This window comes from Nyctereutes procyonoides, unplaced genomic scaffold (assembly GCF_905146905.1).
Source record: "Nyctereutes procyonoides isolate TBG_1078 unplaced genomic scaffold, NYPRO_anot_genome, whole genome shotgun sequence".
NCBI classification, from domain to species: domain Eukaryota; kingdom Metazoa; phylum Chordata; class Mammalia; order Carnivora; family Canidae; genus Nyctereutes; species Nyctereutes procyonoides.
The window spans coordinates 37,409,359-37,423,316 of NW_026575047.1; the positions used below are offsets into that span (position 1 = coordinate 37,409,359).

Here is a 13,958-nt window from a genome sequence, read left to right on the forward strand (position 1 = left end):
GCTGATCTCCATGGATGCCCCCCACCCCAGCCCCAGACCCTTCTCCATTTCTCCATTTGTCTCCCTCCAGGCGGCAGAGAGAGACAATCAGAATCTGGAGGACAAAGTGCGTTCCCTAAAAACGGACATTGAGGAGAGTAAGTACCGCCAGCGCCACCTGAAGGTGGAGCTGAAGAGCTTCCTGGAGGTGCTGGACGGGAAGATCGATGACCTGCACGACTTCCGCCGCGGCCTCTCCAAGCTGGGGGCCGACAGCTAGGGCCGCGGGGCAGAGGGCGGGAGCGTCCGTCTGTCCGTCCGCGCAGGTGCGGGTCGTCGTGTGTGCACCCCGGGGGCGCTGTCCCCTCTCACCTCCCCGGCCTGGCCAGGCTGCCGAGCCCGGGACGATGCTGACTCAGGAACCTTGCGCTCGGTCTCCCTTCGACTTTTACGCGGTCAGGGCAGGGACGTTTGTATCTCTCTCAAGGGCTGTTGCAACCATACCAACTGAACAGAGCATTTTCTAATCCAAATACAAACACCCTTTACACCTCCTTTTTTTTGAACGAGCGTTCAGAGTGTTTGAACGTTCAGTGGGCACCAGCACGTGGGACACGGGAGTAGCAGCTTCCCTCCCGTAAGAACCAAGATGTTTGCAAGTGCCACGTAGCAGAGGCTCATCCAGAGAAAGAAGACAAGTCTCTGGTGGGCGCACAGGGATCACCTGCATCCACTCTGCCCCCCTTCCTCCCGCCTCCAGTTTGTAGGGTTGCGACAATGTTCCTTTCCTGGGTTTTAATTTCTAAGCGGATGATTGTGCTGTGGGAACAGCGTGCAGTGAGGGTGCTTAGCACAGTGCCTGGTACAAAGTAGGTGCTTAATAAATATTTGTTCAATTCAACATATAAACAGCACTTAGTGTGTTAATCAACTCCCCACCCCCAGCAGCCTCCATCGGACCCTGTTGAATAATCCATCATCTTGCCGTGTTAGGTGATTATCAGACAGGCATTCATTGTGCGTGGTCAAGGTACCAGATGGGCTCGGGTGGCCCCAGGGCAGGGCAGGTGGCAGTGGAAGCAGCAGGAGCTTGTCTGAGGTCCCTCACTAGCCCATCCATGGTGCTGTGCCCCTGGGTGCCTTCAAACCGGGACCACTCTTCTCCAGGCTGGGGATCTAGGATAGGACCCTGTGTTGGGACTGGATGACTAAGGAATCACACAAGCCCGTGAGGGAGAGTTTGCTCAAACTGGCTGAGCCATGGCCTTAGTGACATAGGAGCTCTGCCTCTGTCTTTCTCCGTTCCTGCTAAAGGTAAGGGCCGGAGCCATAACGCTCCCTTCTCTTACTGAGTTTCTCAGTGGGTGCCCTGCATGGGGCAAAATGGCTTGAATCGCCGGCCATAGGCATTTCTAAATGCCTTTTGGGGTGGTGGAGGCTTTGGTGCCTCCTTCTTACCCTCTCTTACCTGCTTTGAGAAACCACCAAGAGAACATCCCTTTCTAGAAAGAGTTTCTAGAATTCCCCCCTGGTGAATTTGGACGAACAATAAAACAGCCTGACGAGGCAGGTGGGACACACAGATGCCTCCCAGGCCCCAGGATGAATCCTGCCGTTGAGACCACATCTCTGAGCAGAGAGGTCTCATTGAAATGAGAGAAGGCCAGTCATCCAGAGCAGCAAGGCAGCTCAGGGGTGGGGGGGACGCGCAGGCTGAGTGGGTCGGCTTTGCCTGAGCATACTGGGCCCGTGGCTGACAAAGTGGAGAGCATGGTCACCTCTCGGTGACTTGAGATAGGGTGCTGCTGGCCTGCCTTTTCCCTAGAGCTCCAGATGGGCCTCAGGACAGTTGGTAGCAGCTCCCTACTGGTCCAGAGAGCCAGGCTGGCCGTGGTCCGGCCCCATGGCCCAGCAATGGCTATAGGGGGTTCTTCTCAGGCCAAATCAGACCACCCATCAGCAGACCAGGCCTAGGGCTGTCTGGGAGCAGCACTCACTGAGATCCCAAAACTTGAGCTTGAGTCTTATGGTGTCTGCCACCTGTCTGTTGGGTGACTTATTGATCTGGAAGGAACCATCTTGACTGACCAGAGCACACTCAGGTGGCGTATTCATAGGATAATAGAGTTGCCAAAGCCCTTCATGCACTCCATAGCAGTGATGGTGAGAAACATTGGCAGAAGTAGCGCCATGACCATGGTGGGCTGCTGTGTCCCTCTGTGGTTGAGACTCATGATAGCTACTCACCTGTCCCTGGGGAATTTGGAAGCACCTTGCTGGTAGTAGGTGAGGATGCATGATGTGGCCTCCTGGGTTGCAGCCCAGGAGCTAAGAGCGGGGTGGGCTCCTCTAAGGGAGCTTGGGTTCAGCAGGGAAAGCACCACAGCTGTACAAAACCACTGGCCTTTTACTTCTGCTTTTCTCTAAGATCTTAAGGCTTTTTCATTGACTTTATTTAAAAAAGATAGCCCTGGGGGCAACCTGGAGGGTCCATGGAGAGACTACCCATCTGACAGCCCCTGGCACCGTGAAGGTGGGTTCCACAGAATGAAAATGACCCACTAAATTCACCCCGTGTTTCTCCTGAGCCAGGTTGACATGCCCTCACCTACTGGGACATGTAGCTCCACCACTGGAGCCGAGCATGGGCAGCAGGTGTGCCTCTCACTTGTGAGCCTGCCAGCCATGGTTCCGGAGGATCTAGAGCCAGGACTGCATTTCCTTTCCAGGTCATGTCTCCTGATTTTGACATGCACAGGGCTGGCCCCCCGGACCTGGATTAGCTTTTGTCCTACATCTGTGAAATCTGGGGCCAAAGGGGGGTGACATGAAAGAAGCATGGAACCCCTTCATAACAGGCCCTAAAAATAACTACTCCTGGGGCGCCTGGGTAGTTCTATTAGTGAGGTGGCTACCTCTTGATTTCGGCTCAGGTTAAGGTCTCAGTCCTGGGATCGAGCCCCGTGATGGGCTCCCTGCTCAGCCTGCTTCAGGATTGTCTCTGTCCCTCTGTGCCTCCCCCCTACTCACCACTCTCTCTTTCTCCCTCTAAAATAAATAAAGATTTAAAGATTTTCTAAGTAAAGACCCAGCTGGGTGCATCACAAAATCGAGAGGTGAGGGGAGAAATCTTCCTAGCACCCAGGGAATGTAGACCCCAAGTGACAGGTTGGGACAGTGTGGTCATGCCTTGGAGGGAGAGCAAGCCAGTGTCCACGCAAGACCTGGAGCTTGGGTGGCATGCAGTCCCACGCTGTCCTGTGTGCTCTCACAATAAACTTCAGGTGGGTGAGAGGGCTGGGCAGAGTTATTCCCCATTTTGCAGATGGGAAGCAGAGACAGACGGTGACACACTGTCACCTATCTAGCGAGCAGCCTTGTTGGCTGTGCATCTGGCTCTCCTGGCTGTTGGTCTGGTGTCTTTCTGTGGGCCATGCCACCGTTCTCCCTTTGTGACCTTTAGATGCCAGGAAAAGAATTCTCTGATGTCCTGATGAGAGCACATTGCAGCTATATTCTTTTAATATATGTCCACAGCAAGTGATGATTTGTAAGCAAGCGACCTAGAATTACATTTACATTCATTACAGACAAGAGGTTCCATTTTTGAGTGGCTCTGGCTTTGCAAGGATCTTTCCGAGAGTGTTGGTTATAACCGTGTTCTGAGAAATCAGCTTTGTGAAACACAAACACTTCAAGTTCTTTACTGGTGGCTTTAGCAGAAGTAGAGCAGTTAGTCCAAAACAAGCGGGAAGGCCCAAGATGGCAGGGCGGTGAGCAGAGTTGTGGCTGGGAGGTTGTCCAGCCGCTCCGCATCCCCTTCCCAGACAGGAGCCAGCCCTGGGGAGGGGAGCAGGCCAGCCCAGTGCTTAGAGTGGGTGGAGCAGGACCTGACTTGACCCCCAGAGGACTGTCCGGGTGGGCGTTTGGTCTCTAGCTTGCAGGCTCCCTGTGGACTTTCCAGACTTGGGCAGCCCACGAGCATCACCCTGAGGATGGTGCTGCCTGGCTGGTTTGTACTGCACTGGATGTGAAGCTTGAGTCAGAGGTAGAACAGAGTATAGTTCAGGCGCTCCCTGGAGGTACTGCCATCTGCCCATTTTAAAGGACTGCTTTTCTGTAGAAGTGAGGGGCACTGTTGGATGAGAGCCAGCCACAGGGCATGCCGGGGACCATCCTGGGGCACCCTACATGCGGCCAGGCGCACCCTTGGAAGGAAAGCAGCCATGAGGTGACTTAGCACAGGTGTTCGAAAAGGCTGCCCTATAAGAAGGAGCTGGCCGTGCTCTTTGTTAATCACCGAGAGCGGGTCGTTTGTATTGCTGGTCCTTCTGGAAGTTATGACTCTTTTATTTCTTTGAGATAGTCACTGGATTTTGAAGCGCTGACAATTTAAACTAGAAGCTTGCAAATCAGTGTCCGTATACATTTTTAAATGATATGCATGGTTTAAAAGGAGCCTAATTCGGAGTATGTGGTTTCTCCAAAAGAAATATTACATATTCTGGGGTTGGTGGGGGTGGCATCACGGAGAGGGAATCCTGTACAGAAATGTATGTTCTTCACATGTCTTTTCCATACACCTGTCTCAAGGATGTGGGCTTTTCTGGTTCCTCTTTAAACACTAGCCAGGCAAGAGGGCGACTTTGGTAATGATTTGGCAGCTGGGTGGAATGTTCTGGTGAACTCAGGAGTGCGAGTGCTTGCGTGTGTGTTTGAAAAAGTGGGAGAAACTATAAGGAACGGTTTTAAATTAAAAAATCTATATACCTAAGAACAGTCCTTAATAATCCTGGTGGTGATGTTATGTGTTCTGGAATCCGCTGAGGAGAAGATGAGTTTGCGAGTCTTCTGTTTCAAGTGGAATTGTACAGTGCCCTACTCTCTTTGATGATGCAGAGCCTTGTGAAAAGTGGTCCCCCAGGCCACACAGACCCCTGGCGCCCCTGGCAGGAGCCCAGAGAAACCACAGTGGAGGCCAGACTGTGGGACGTTTTGGCAGATGATTGACAGATCTGATGATCCGCAGCTGTTATGGGGAATGTGTTACTGTTTTTACCCTGCTGTACCACTTTTAATATAAAGTCCTGATTTTAAATAAATTGGTGTATCAATGTCTTGTGATAGAACAGCCCATTAGGCATTTCTTATATCAAATGTAAGAATTTAATGATTAGTATGAGGTGGTCAAGTGGGACTCTCCCAGGGTACTAGGGTGTGTTTTTTTTTTTCCTTTTTAAATGCATTTTTGGTACGTAAATAATATATACATTTTTTAAAAAAGAAACTACAGATGAGTGAAGAGGAAAAAATTACCTGCTATTAGACCATCTGATTATAACCACTGTTAACATACTGATATATATCTTTTCAGACTTTTTTCTATGCATCTGTATTTATTTTATTACTTTTTCATGAAATTATGAAATAATTATAACAATTCTGTTATACACAGTTTTATAACTTTTTTCCCTTGTGATAGTATATTTGTGACTATGTTTCTGTATCACTGAAGATGTAATTTCATCATTTTTAGTATCTGCATAGATTTGTCCCTTGGGTACGTGGGCGGTTCCTGATTTTTTTACTGTCACAGTCAAGGATATGATGAAATCCTTCATTCTAATGTCTTTATAAACTTTTCAGAAAGTTTATAATTATCTACGTAGGATAATTTCTAAAATTGGACTTGCTGGCTCAGAAGTTTGGTAGGCAGTACACCTGCTGCTCTGTGTCTCCTCCTGGGCACACAGGAGCCTCCTTGACATTCTGGCCGATGAAACGTGGGCAGAAGTGACCTGAGAAACTCCCAGGCCGAGATCGTGAGATGCTCGTGACCAGTTTTCCAGGTTCTGCGCCCTTGCCTCCATGCGGGGTGTCCTAGCCATGGAGACTTTGTCAGCCTGGGTCCTTGAGTGACTGCAGAAGAACCTCTTTCTCCCTTCACAACACCCGCCTGCCTGCCCACACAGACATGGAGTGTGGATAAGCAAGAAACCTCCGGTGGCACGCCATTGGGGTTTCAGGGTTAATTTGTCACTGCAGCGTGACATGTTCTATTCTAATGAGGGTACACATATTTTTAGGACTTTTAATATATATTGCCTCAAATTGCCTTCCAGAAAGACCGATACCAAATTCTACTCCCACCAGCAATGTATAAGAATGTCCTCCTTACCCTGTAATTACTGGTGTTACCCGGGGGTTTGGGGGCTAGTTTTGATATGCATTTTTTTGATTAAAGTGTGACCTTCACTAGCAAAAATACTTATTGGACTATATTCTTTTGTACTTTACCTATTCATCTCCTCTGGTCACTTTTCTCATAAGATGTGTAGCTGTCTTGATGATTTCTAAGAACCTCCTTTCCCTATAAATACCGTAAAAAAAAAAAAGTGTGTATGGCTTTTTTAAATGTTTAGACATTTAAACAGTTTTTTCTTTTTATTCAAACCTATCTTTTCCTTCATGCCTGCTACCTTTGCACTCAGGCTTATGAAGATCTTTCGGATTCCAATTGCAAGATTGTATAGTCACCAGGATTTATTCTTATACTTTCATTGTTTTTAAACAGTTAAGTCTGTGGTGGTGTGGGGGGTGAAATAGGCAAAGGGGATGAAGAGCACACATATGGTGATGAGCACTGGGGGATATTTAGAATTGTTTGATTCCTGTGTTGTACACCTGAAACTAATAGAACACTGTATCAACTATACTGGAATTTAAAAAATAAAGAGACCAATGAATAAATAATAAAAATGAAAAAAAATGTTATCTATGATCCATCTGAAATTTTTTTTCGGAATTGGGAAATCTTTCTCTACTGATAGGAAATTCCATTTTTATTATATACCGAATCTCTTTTTTTTTTTAATTTTATTTTTTTGAGAGAGAGAGAGTGCACAAGCAAGGGGGAGGGGCAGAGGGAGAAGCAGACTCCCCACTGAGCAGGGAGCCCAAAGCAGGACTCAGTCCTGTGATCCTGTGATCATGACCCGAGGTGAAGACACTTTACCGACTGAGCCACCCAGGTGCCCTGCACCCAGTCCTTCTGTATCATTAAGTGTGCTTCTGAGCATTCTCTTGTGTATGTTCTGACACTGGTCCCACTCTGTTGGCCATCACACATTTAGACAAAATGTCTCCATTAGTTAAACTTTTTCAAAAAAATGTTAGTACTTTTTATATTACTATTTCTAAAAGAAATTTAGGATCATTTTGTAATGTTTAGAGGAATCAGAAATTGGATCATGTAAAAATTGATGGCTTTAACTTTTCAGAGAGAAGTAACATCTTTATGATATTAACTTTGATTGCAGTACATTAATAAAGTATTATGTTCCTCCATATATTTTTTCTAGTATCGGTAGTTTTTGTAGTTGTGCTCATCAGTGTAAATGAGCCCCCTCATTCATTATAGTTTCCAACTGCTTATTGTCCATATAAAATATTACTTTTTTTAAGTATTACTTTTTTAAAATGAAAATTATACTCACTGATTTTTATTTAAAGTATTATAGGAGTTATATAAATGTACACATTAGTGGAAAACAAACCAAAAGTGCCCCATAATGAAAATACCTTCTGCCCTGAGATAGTCAACAATTGGTACAAATTCTTCAAATTTTTTTTTTCTAAAAATGTTTTTCTCTTTTATCATTTTGACCACCTGCTACAACTCTTCCACTACTTGTGTTTTTTACTTGGCAATAGAGGTTGGGCATCTTTCTGTGTCAGGACATATCAATCTACCTCATCCTTAACTCTACATAGTGGTGTATACTGGTTTATTTAATGGAGCAACTGGTGGTTTATTTTGTACCTAGGCAATTACTGAGTATTCTGTTGTTCTGGTGGTTTTGCTGTTGTTCATTCTTTTGCCTGTCTCAGGTAGCTAATAGTTCTGGGTGGTGATGATAGTTTTACCTCCACATTTTCTTCCTTATCACATTGACCAGCACTTTTGGAAGAACGTTAAGTAACACATATATCATTGTGCCGGCGTTGTACAATCTTTACGTATATATAAAAAAAAAGATTTTTTTTTTTACTTAGCAAGAATACTAGTATTTTGCTAAAAGTACAGATTTGACTTAGTGTAAGATATTCTTAATATTTGAATTTCTATATTAAAATTATGTCTTTCTAGTTTGCTGAAAGCTTTATCAGTAGTGGATATTGAAATTTATTAAATTCCTTTTTTTTTCACATCTGTCAAGATGATTGGATGGTTTTTATCATAACCTAAAATGAATCATTTTCATAGACGTGCTAATGTCTAAACCCTTTCTGCATTTCTAAAAACTACTGGCTTAGTAATGGTATATTATTCTTTTCATATGGATCTCTACTCAATGTTAATAGTGGTTATTTATGGTGGGTTAGTTAAGGTAGATTTTTATTTTGTGTTCTTACCGTATTTTCTGATTTTTCTAGAAGTCTCACATATTACTTGTATAATAAAAAGAGCTTTAAAATAAAAAAAATTCTGAATTTGGTTTGCTCCTATCTTGGAATTTTTCATATGTTAGGGTGGATAGTTGTGTAATTTTTTTCTCTGCTTTGTCAGATACTGGTGTTGGGTTTATGTTAACTTCTTTAAAAAAAAAAAAAAAACAAGAACTTGGGGAGCTCTTGCTCTCTTTTCTATGCCCTAGAAACAGTTTAAATAATATTTAGAATTTTTTGTTCCTTCAAATTGTTATAACCTGTGTAAAACTGTCCACGTCGAGTGCCTTTTTAAGAAATAATTCCCTGACACTTTTTTTTTTAATTAACTCTCTTTTTTTTTTTTTAATTTTAACTCTATTCTGTGAGTTTTGGCCCATTTAAGTTTGCTAAATAATGATTCCGTTAAGATTTTCAGATTTATCAGCATGGAGTATTCTCCTTTCTCATTTATAATATTGTATGTCTGTGTTTTCCTTTTATCCTAATTAGTTTTTCCAGAATTAGTCTATTTTATCAGTCTTTTCAAAGAACCTAAACCCAAATTTACCCTTTCACCATTTTATTATTTTATTTGTTATTGTTATTTCCTTAATTTTTTTACCTTCTCAAGTTGACTGCCATTTTAGCTTTGTCTTGTTGTTGTTGTTGTTTTTAAGATTTTATTTATTCATGAGAGACAGAGAGAGGCAGAGACATAGGCAGAGGGAGAAACAGGCTCCCTGTGGGGAGCTTGATGCAGGGCTCAATCCCAGGACCCCCGGGATCACGACCAGAGGTGAAGGCAGATGCCCAACCACTGAGCCACCCAGGCTTCCCAAGCTTTGTCTTGTTTAATGATGGACGCAGTTACTAGCAGTTGTAAGGCCGTGACTTCTCTTCTGAATACTTCTTTATCCATTTCCCTTGCATTTTTAAGTAGAGTGTTTTAAGTTATAAATAATTTGTAATTTCAGATCTAACTTAATTTTTCACTGGAGAGTTATGTGAAATTGTGTTCTTAACTTTCCAGATAGTTTATTTGCTATTGTTGTTTTTAATATTTGTTAATCATTTTGAGTTTAACTGCTTTGCTGTCCAAGAGGGTATGGCCTGTACAATTTCTGCATTTTGGAGTTTATTGCTCTCTTCTTGGGACTGAACAACACTTGTCAATTTTAATAAATATTCCCAGGAAACTGGAAAAGAAGGTGTATCTCTGAAGGGAACAAAATTCCGTCTATCTGTATTAATTTGACCTTATTAATTATATTATAGACTGTTAATTTTTACTTGATCCATTAAAGACTAAGGAAGGTGTATGTCTCCCACTACTGTTGAATTTCTGTCTATTTCTCTTGTGTATCTAATGATTTTTTCTTTATGGTTTGAGTATGATGTTATTTGGCAAATTATCTTTTTATATTTAAGGGGAAGAAAATGTCTGTTTGAAGACTTGTATATCTTTGTGAATTTTACCTGATTTTGTTGTAACAGAGTTGTTTATGTAGAAATACACAATTCGGTAAAATGTTTGTGTCTGTTTTTAAGTCCACAAAAATCTTTCAAGATTTCAAAAATCCTTTGTGTCTTAAGAAGGTATTTTAGAAGCTCTTGATCACCCCAAGGGTAAGTTGGGGTCCCTTCCTGAGCTAAAGCAAGGCTGGCAGTGTGGGTTGAGGCCCATACACTTTTGGTGGAACAGCATAAGAGTTTTCGAGTATACCAACATTTCCAGTTTCTGCTTTGGGGCAACCCAACCTGTGGTTAGGTATGCTTAAGGGACACCTGCCCTTTAGGTGGTGATATTTTGTCAATACCAGACCTATTCTCAACCCAACCAGTTTCTTTCTTCTGCAGGCCTAGCCTTCTGAGCAGAAGGCAGCAGGGTGTATGCTTGCGTTCCTGGCTGTTGGGGGGAAAGTTAATCCCAGAGACTTATTCTACTGGAAAAGATTTTTCCAGAGCTGTTTGAACAGATATTCACATGACAAAGTCTGCATCAGGCAGACAGCAACTTCTCCCAAACACATGTAGGACGTGTGAATCTCAGCCCACCGCTCAGGAGTGGAGAAAGTAAGACCATCTCTCTTTTCCCTTCATTCAAGTTCATTTCTGTTTTGAGTCCGCATTTTTCTGGGCCCAGGCAATTTGGTCTTGGTCAGTTCTGGGACTCCCCTCTTTACTCCAGTGTGAGTCTTCAGAGGTTCTGGGGGTTGGGGGGGGTGCTCATGTATCTTTCAAGGTTTTTGGAGGAGGGGGTAGTGCCTACCGAGGGATCCTCTGTGTCTGCCCCTGCCCTGCTGTCTCTCACTCTGCTACCTCTGTGTCGTGCTTGCAGCTTGGGAGTACAAGAACTACCCAGATGTTCCCATGCTACAGAACTCTCCCTGAGGCTGTCCTAGGCCCTCTCTGCAGAACATCCCGTTTGACAGCCAAGGTTTCTGGTGGAGGGTGATTTAACTTGCAGGGACTGCTGGATAGGCCAGATGCGTTTGCATGTGAGCTCCCTGCTGAGTGGAAGTGATTCTGTGGCCACCAGTACCTACTTGTTTGCTGATGGCCGCAGGCCCTCACAGCTGCCTTGTGGGTTAGCCTGTGACCCTGACCACTGCGAGAACCACCTCCCCGGGGGCCTCCTTACATTACCTCAGGTCCTGCGTTTTACCTCTAGGACATTTGGCCAGGTTGACCTGGGTCTTGAAATAATCCTCCCACAATTCTGAAGTTTTTCTTCCCAATCCTGTCTTAGCTCTGACTATCCCTCCTCCTTCCACTTGTCCTCCTGCTTTGGAGTGTTGAGGTCTCTGAGGCTCCAACCTGGGGCCACTTTCCCTTGACGTTGTCTCCCCTGGCCACACAATTGAGTTCCCATCTTTGCTGCCTATGCAGTGACTCGTGATCTTGGCGACCTCCCCTCGGGCCGTCCGATCTCTTCACCCCTGCCACTGTCTGCAGACAGAACACCCCTGCCTCCTCCTGGCCTTCATCATCCCGGAGCTCCTCCACCCTCTGGTTCCTCTTATGTGAAGCTGCCCAGGGCCTCTTCCTAAGGCTGGAGGCATCGGGTCCAGCCCCACCTCCCCACCTCCTCAAGGCCTCCCAGGGCACCTCCCCACCTGCCCAGGCTTGCCGTGCTCCTCCTGCTTCTCCTCTGCCACTTGGAACCCTTTCGCTGGGCCAGCCCCGCTCTTCTTCCCACAGCCAGCCTGGGCGTGCAAAGGTGAGATTCCCAAGAGTTTCTGCATGTGGGTACCTCCAGGGCTGAGGTAAGAGTATGTTTTGGTACTAATGGAACCCAGCTGATGGGAGATCTGTGGGGCTAAGAACAGGGGTCAGAGCACAGCCGGCTTCTCCAGAACTGGGGGACCCCAGGACACTCTGAAGATCCTCAGCCCGTGAAACGTCAGGCTTCGAGGCCCTGCCCTTGGAAGGAGCCCACTGTGACTCTCAGCGTACCTGCTCCACGCTTCCCTCACCACAGCCCCCAGTTTGCGGTCTCCCTGTGTGTGCTGGCATCTTCCAAGGGTGGTCCACAGACCAGATGCTTTGGGGCCACCTGGGGTTTCCAGGCCATCCCGGAAAAACCTCCTGGATTAGTACCTTTGCAGCTTGTCCTGGCAGTATGCATTCTAGCGAGCTCCTTGTGCTGGACTCCCCAAAGATGTTCACATCCCAGTCCCTAGGACCTGAGAATATGTGACCTTACGTGGCAGCAGGGACCTTGCAAATATGACACAAGTTATAGAACTCCAGGTGGGGAGGTTATCCTGGATTATCTGGGTGGGCCCAGGCTAATTGCTGAGTTCTTAAAAACAGCACTTTCCTGGCTGGGGTCAGAAGGAGCCATGATGGCGGAGGAGAGTCTGAGAGATGAGACCCTGCTGGCTTCGAAGATGAATGAAGGCCACAGCCAGTGAACGCAGGTGGCCTCTAGAAACGGGAACAGACAAGGAAACAGCCTCTCCTCTGGAGCCTTCGGAAAGGAACACAGCCCTGCTGACACCTTGATATCAGCCCAGTGGGTCCCATGTTGGAAGTCCATGTTGGACTTGGATCTACAGAATGGTAAGATGATGCATTTGTGTAGTCTCCAGTTTTGTGGTGGTTCATTATGGCAGCAGGAGGAAACCAGTGCGCTCCTCACAGAGTTTACATAGCTAAATATTGAGAAGTTCTGCTGCATAAATTTATTCACCTTCATGGTTTCACGTGGTGGGTGGTCATGAATAGAAAAGTACCTGCTACTACATGCTGCATTCCCCTACTCAAATTCTGGAGTGGGAACGAGTGGATGCATGAACAGGTAAATCCAACTAGCCCAGCTCCTCCTCTTTCACTGCAGGACCCCCCAGGGATGCTGCCAATATGGACTGGCTATCCTAGGACCGGCTTGGGCCAGAGGGCTCCGAGGGAGAAAATGTGGCCTGGGTGGGCTGCATTTGTAGCTGGGCTGTGGGTGGGGAGGCAGCACGAGTGGTGTCTGGGACCAGGTGCAGTGGCCATAGAGGAGGGAGAGGCACAGGAGGATTTCAGGGAGGAAGGCATGTGGGGCTGACGCTGAAGGATGGCTGGGGCTATGCCAGGACCTGGAGCCGGGGGCAGCCAGGCACTTAGGCTTCAGGTGGGGCACCATGGTGCCGGACTACAAGCTGTGGGAGGGATGAGGCTGCCCGGGGAACAACAGCTAGGTCCCCGAGGACTCAGTACCTGTGGGCAGCTGCGAGGCTGGGACCTGGGAGAGCAGGCGGAGAGTGAGGGGCACTTAGAGACTGGGAGACTGGATGTTAGCAAAGGAGGTAACACGTGTCCCTCTCCATGGCTCTGAAGTCCCTGAGGCCAGAGCCTGGCCAGAGTCTGCCATCAAGGCGTGGCTGGAAGAAGGGGACAAAAGGAGGAATGAGGGAGAGGAGGCTCTGGGGAAAGGGAGGTTTTGGTGCCCGGAGAGCTGTTGGGTGAGGAGCTTTAACCAGGAGGACTCTGTTTTGAAAAGGGTCCTATTTCTGAGGGCTTCTTGTCTTTGGCAGGCCTTACAAAGCACATTCAGAATTATCCAAGCCTGAGTCAGTCTCAAAATACCGAAATTACAATAATTAGAATAAAAACAATTCCAAACTGCAGAGTAAGCATAGGAAAGTCCAGCAAAGCTCTGACTTTGCCATTTTTTAAAATATCAAATTCTTTCCAGAGAAACGTTTTGGTGCTAAGCTTGGCCTGTCTGTGCTGGGGGCAGGAGGCCTGAGGCACAGGCACTTGACTTGCCTCGGGTTTGGGACCAAAGGCCAGCGGGGATCCTTCTGTGTAGCGCCCCTGGGAACCTGTGTGGGGGCCAGGGCAGGCGGGGGCAGGGCCAGGCCATCCAAGCCTGGGTTCTACTTGCAGAGCGTGCCTGTTCACGCACAGGAACCAGATTCGGGCTGGCACCTCCTGAGGTCGGGGAAGGCAGGACGCAGGCCAGACCTGTGGGCACCTGACCATGGCCACCCACGAGGCCCAGGCCCTGGTGTGGAAGAAGGTTCCAGATTCCTCCCGGCTGAGGCCCCTCCCAGCCA

General features: G+C 46.7%; 1 protein-coding gene across 2 annotated transcripts in view; it reads left to right on the plus strand.

Moving 5' to 3' along the window:
• Nucleotides 1-6,753, plus strand: part of HOMER2 (homer scaffold protein 2) — a 95,160-nt gene extending 88,407 nt beyond the window's left edge. For both annotated transcript variants that reach the window (XM_055326378.1, XM_055326379.1), the window contains exon 9: nucleotides 71-6,753. In XM_055326378.1, the coding sequence (XP_055182353.1) occupies nucleotides 71-259 (189 nt within the window). In that variant the 3' untranslated portion in view covers nucleotides 260-6,753. The remainder of the gene's footprint in view (nucleotides 1-70) is intronic.
• Nucleotides 6,754-13,958: the final 7,205 nt, after the last annotated feature.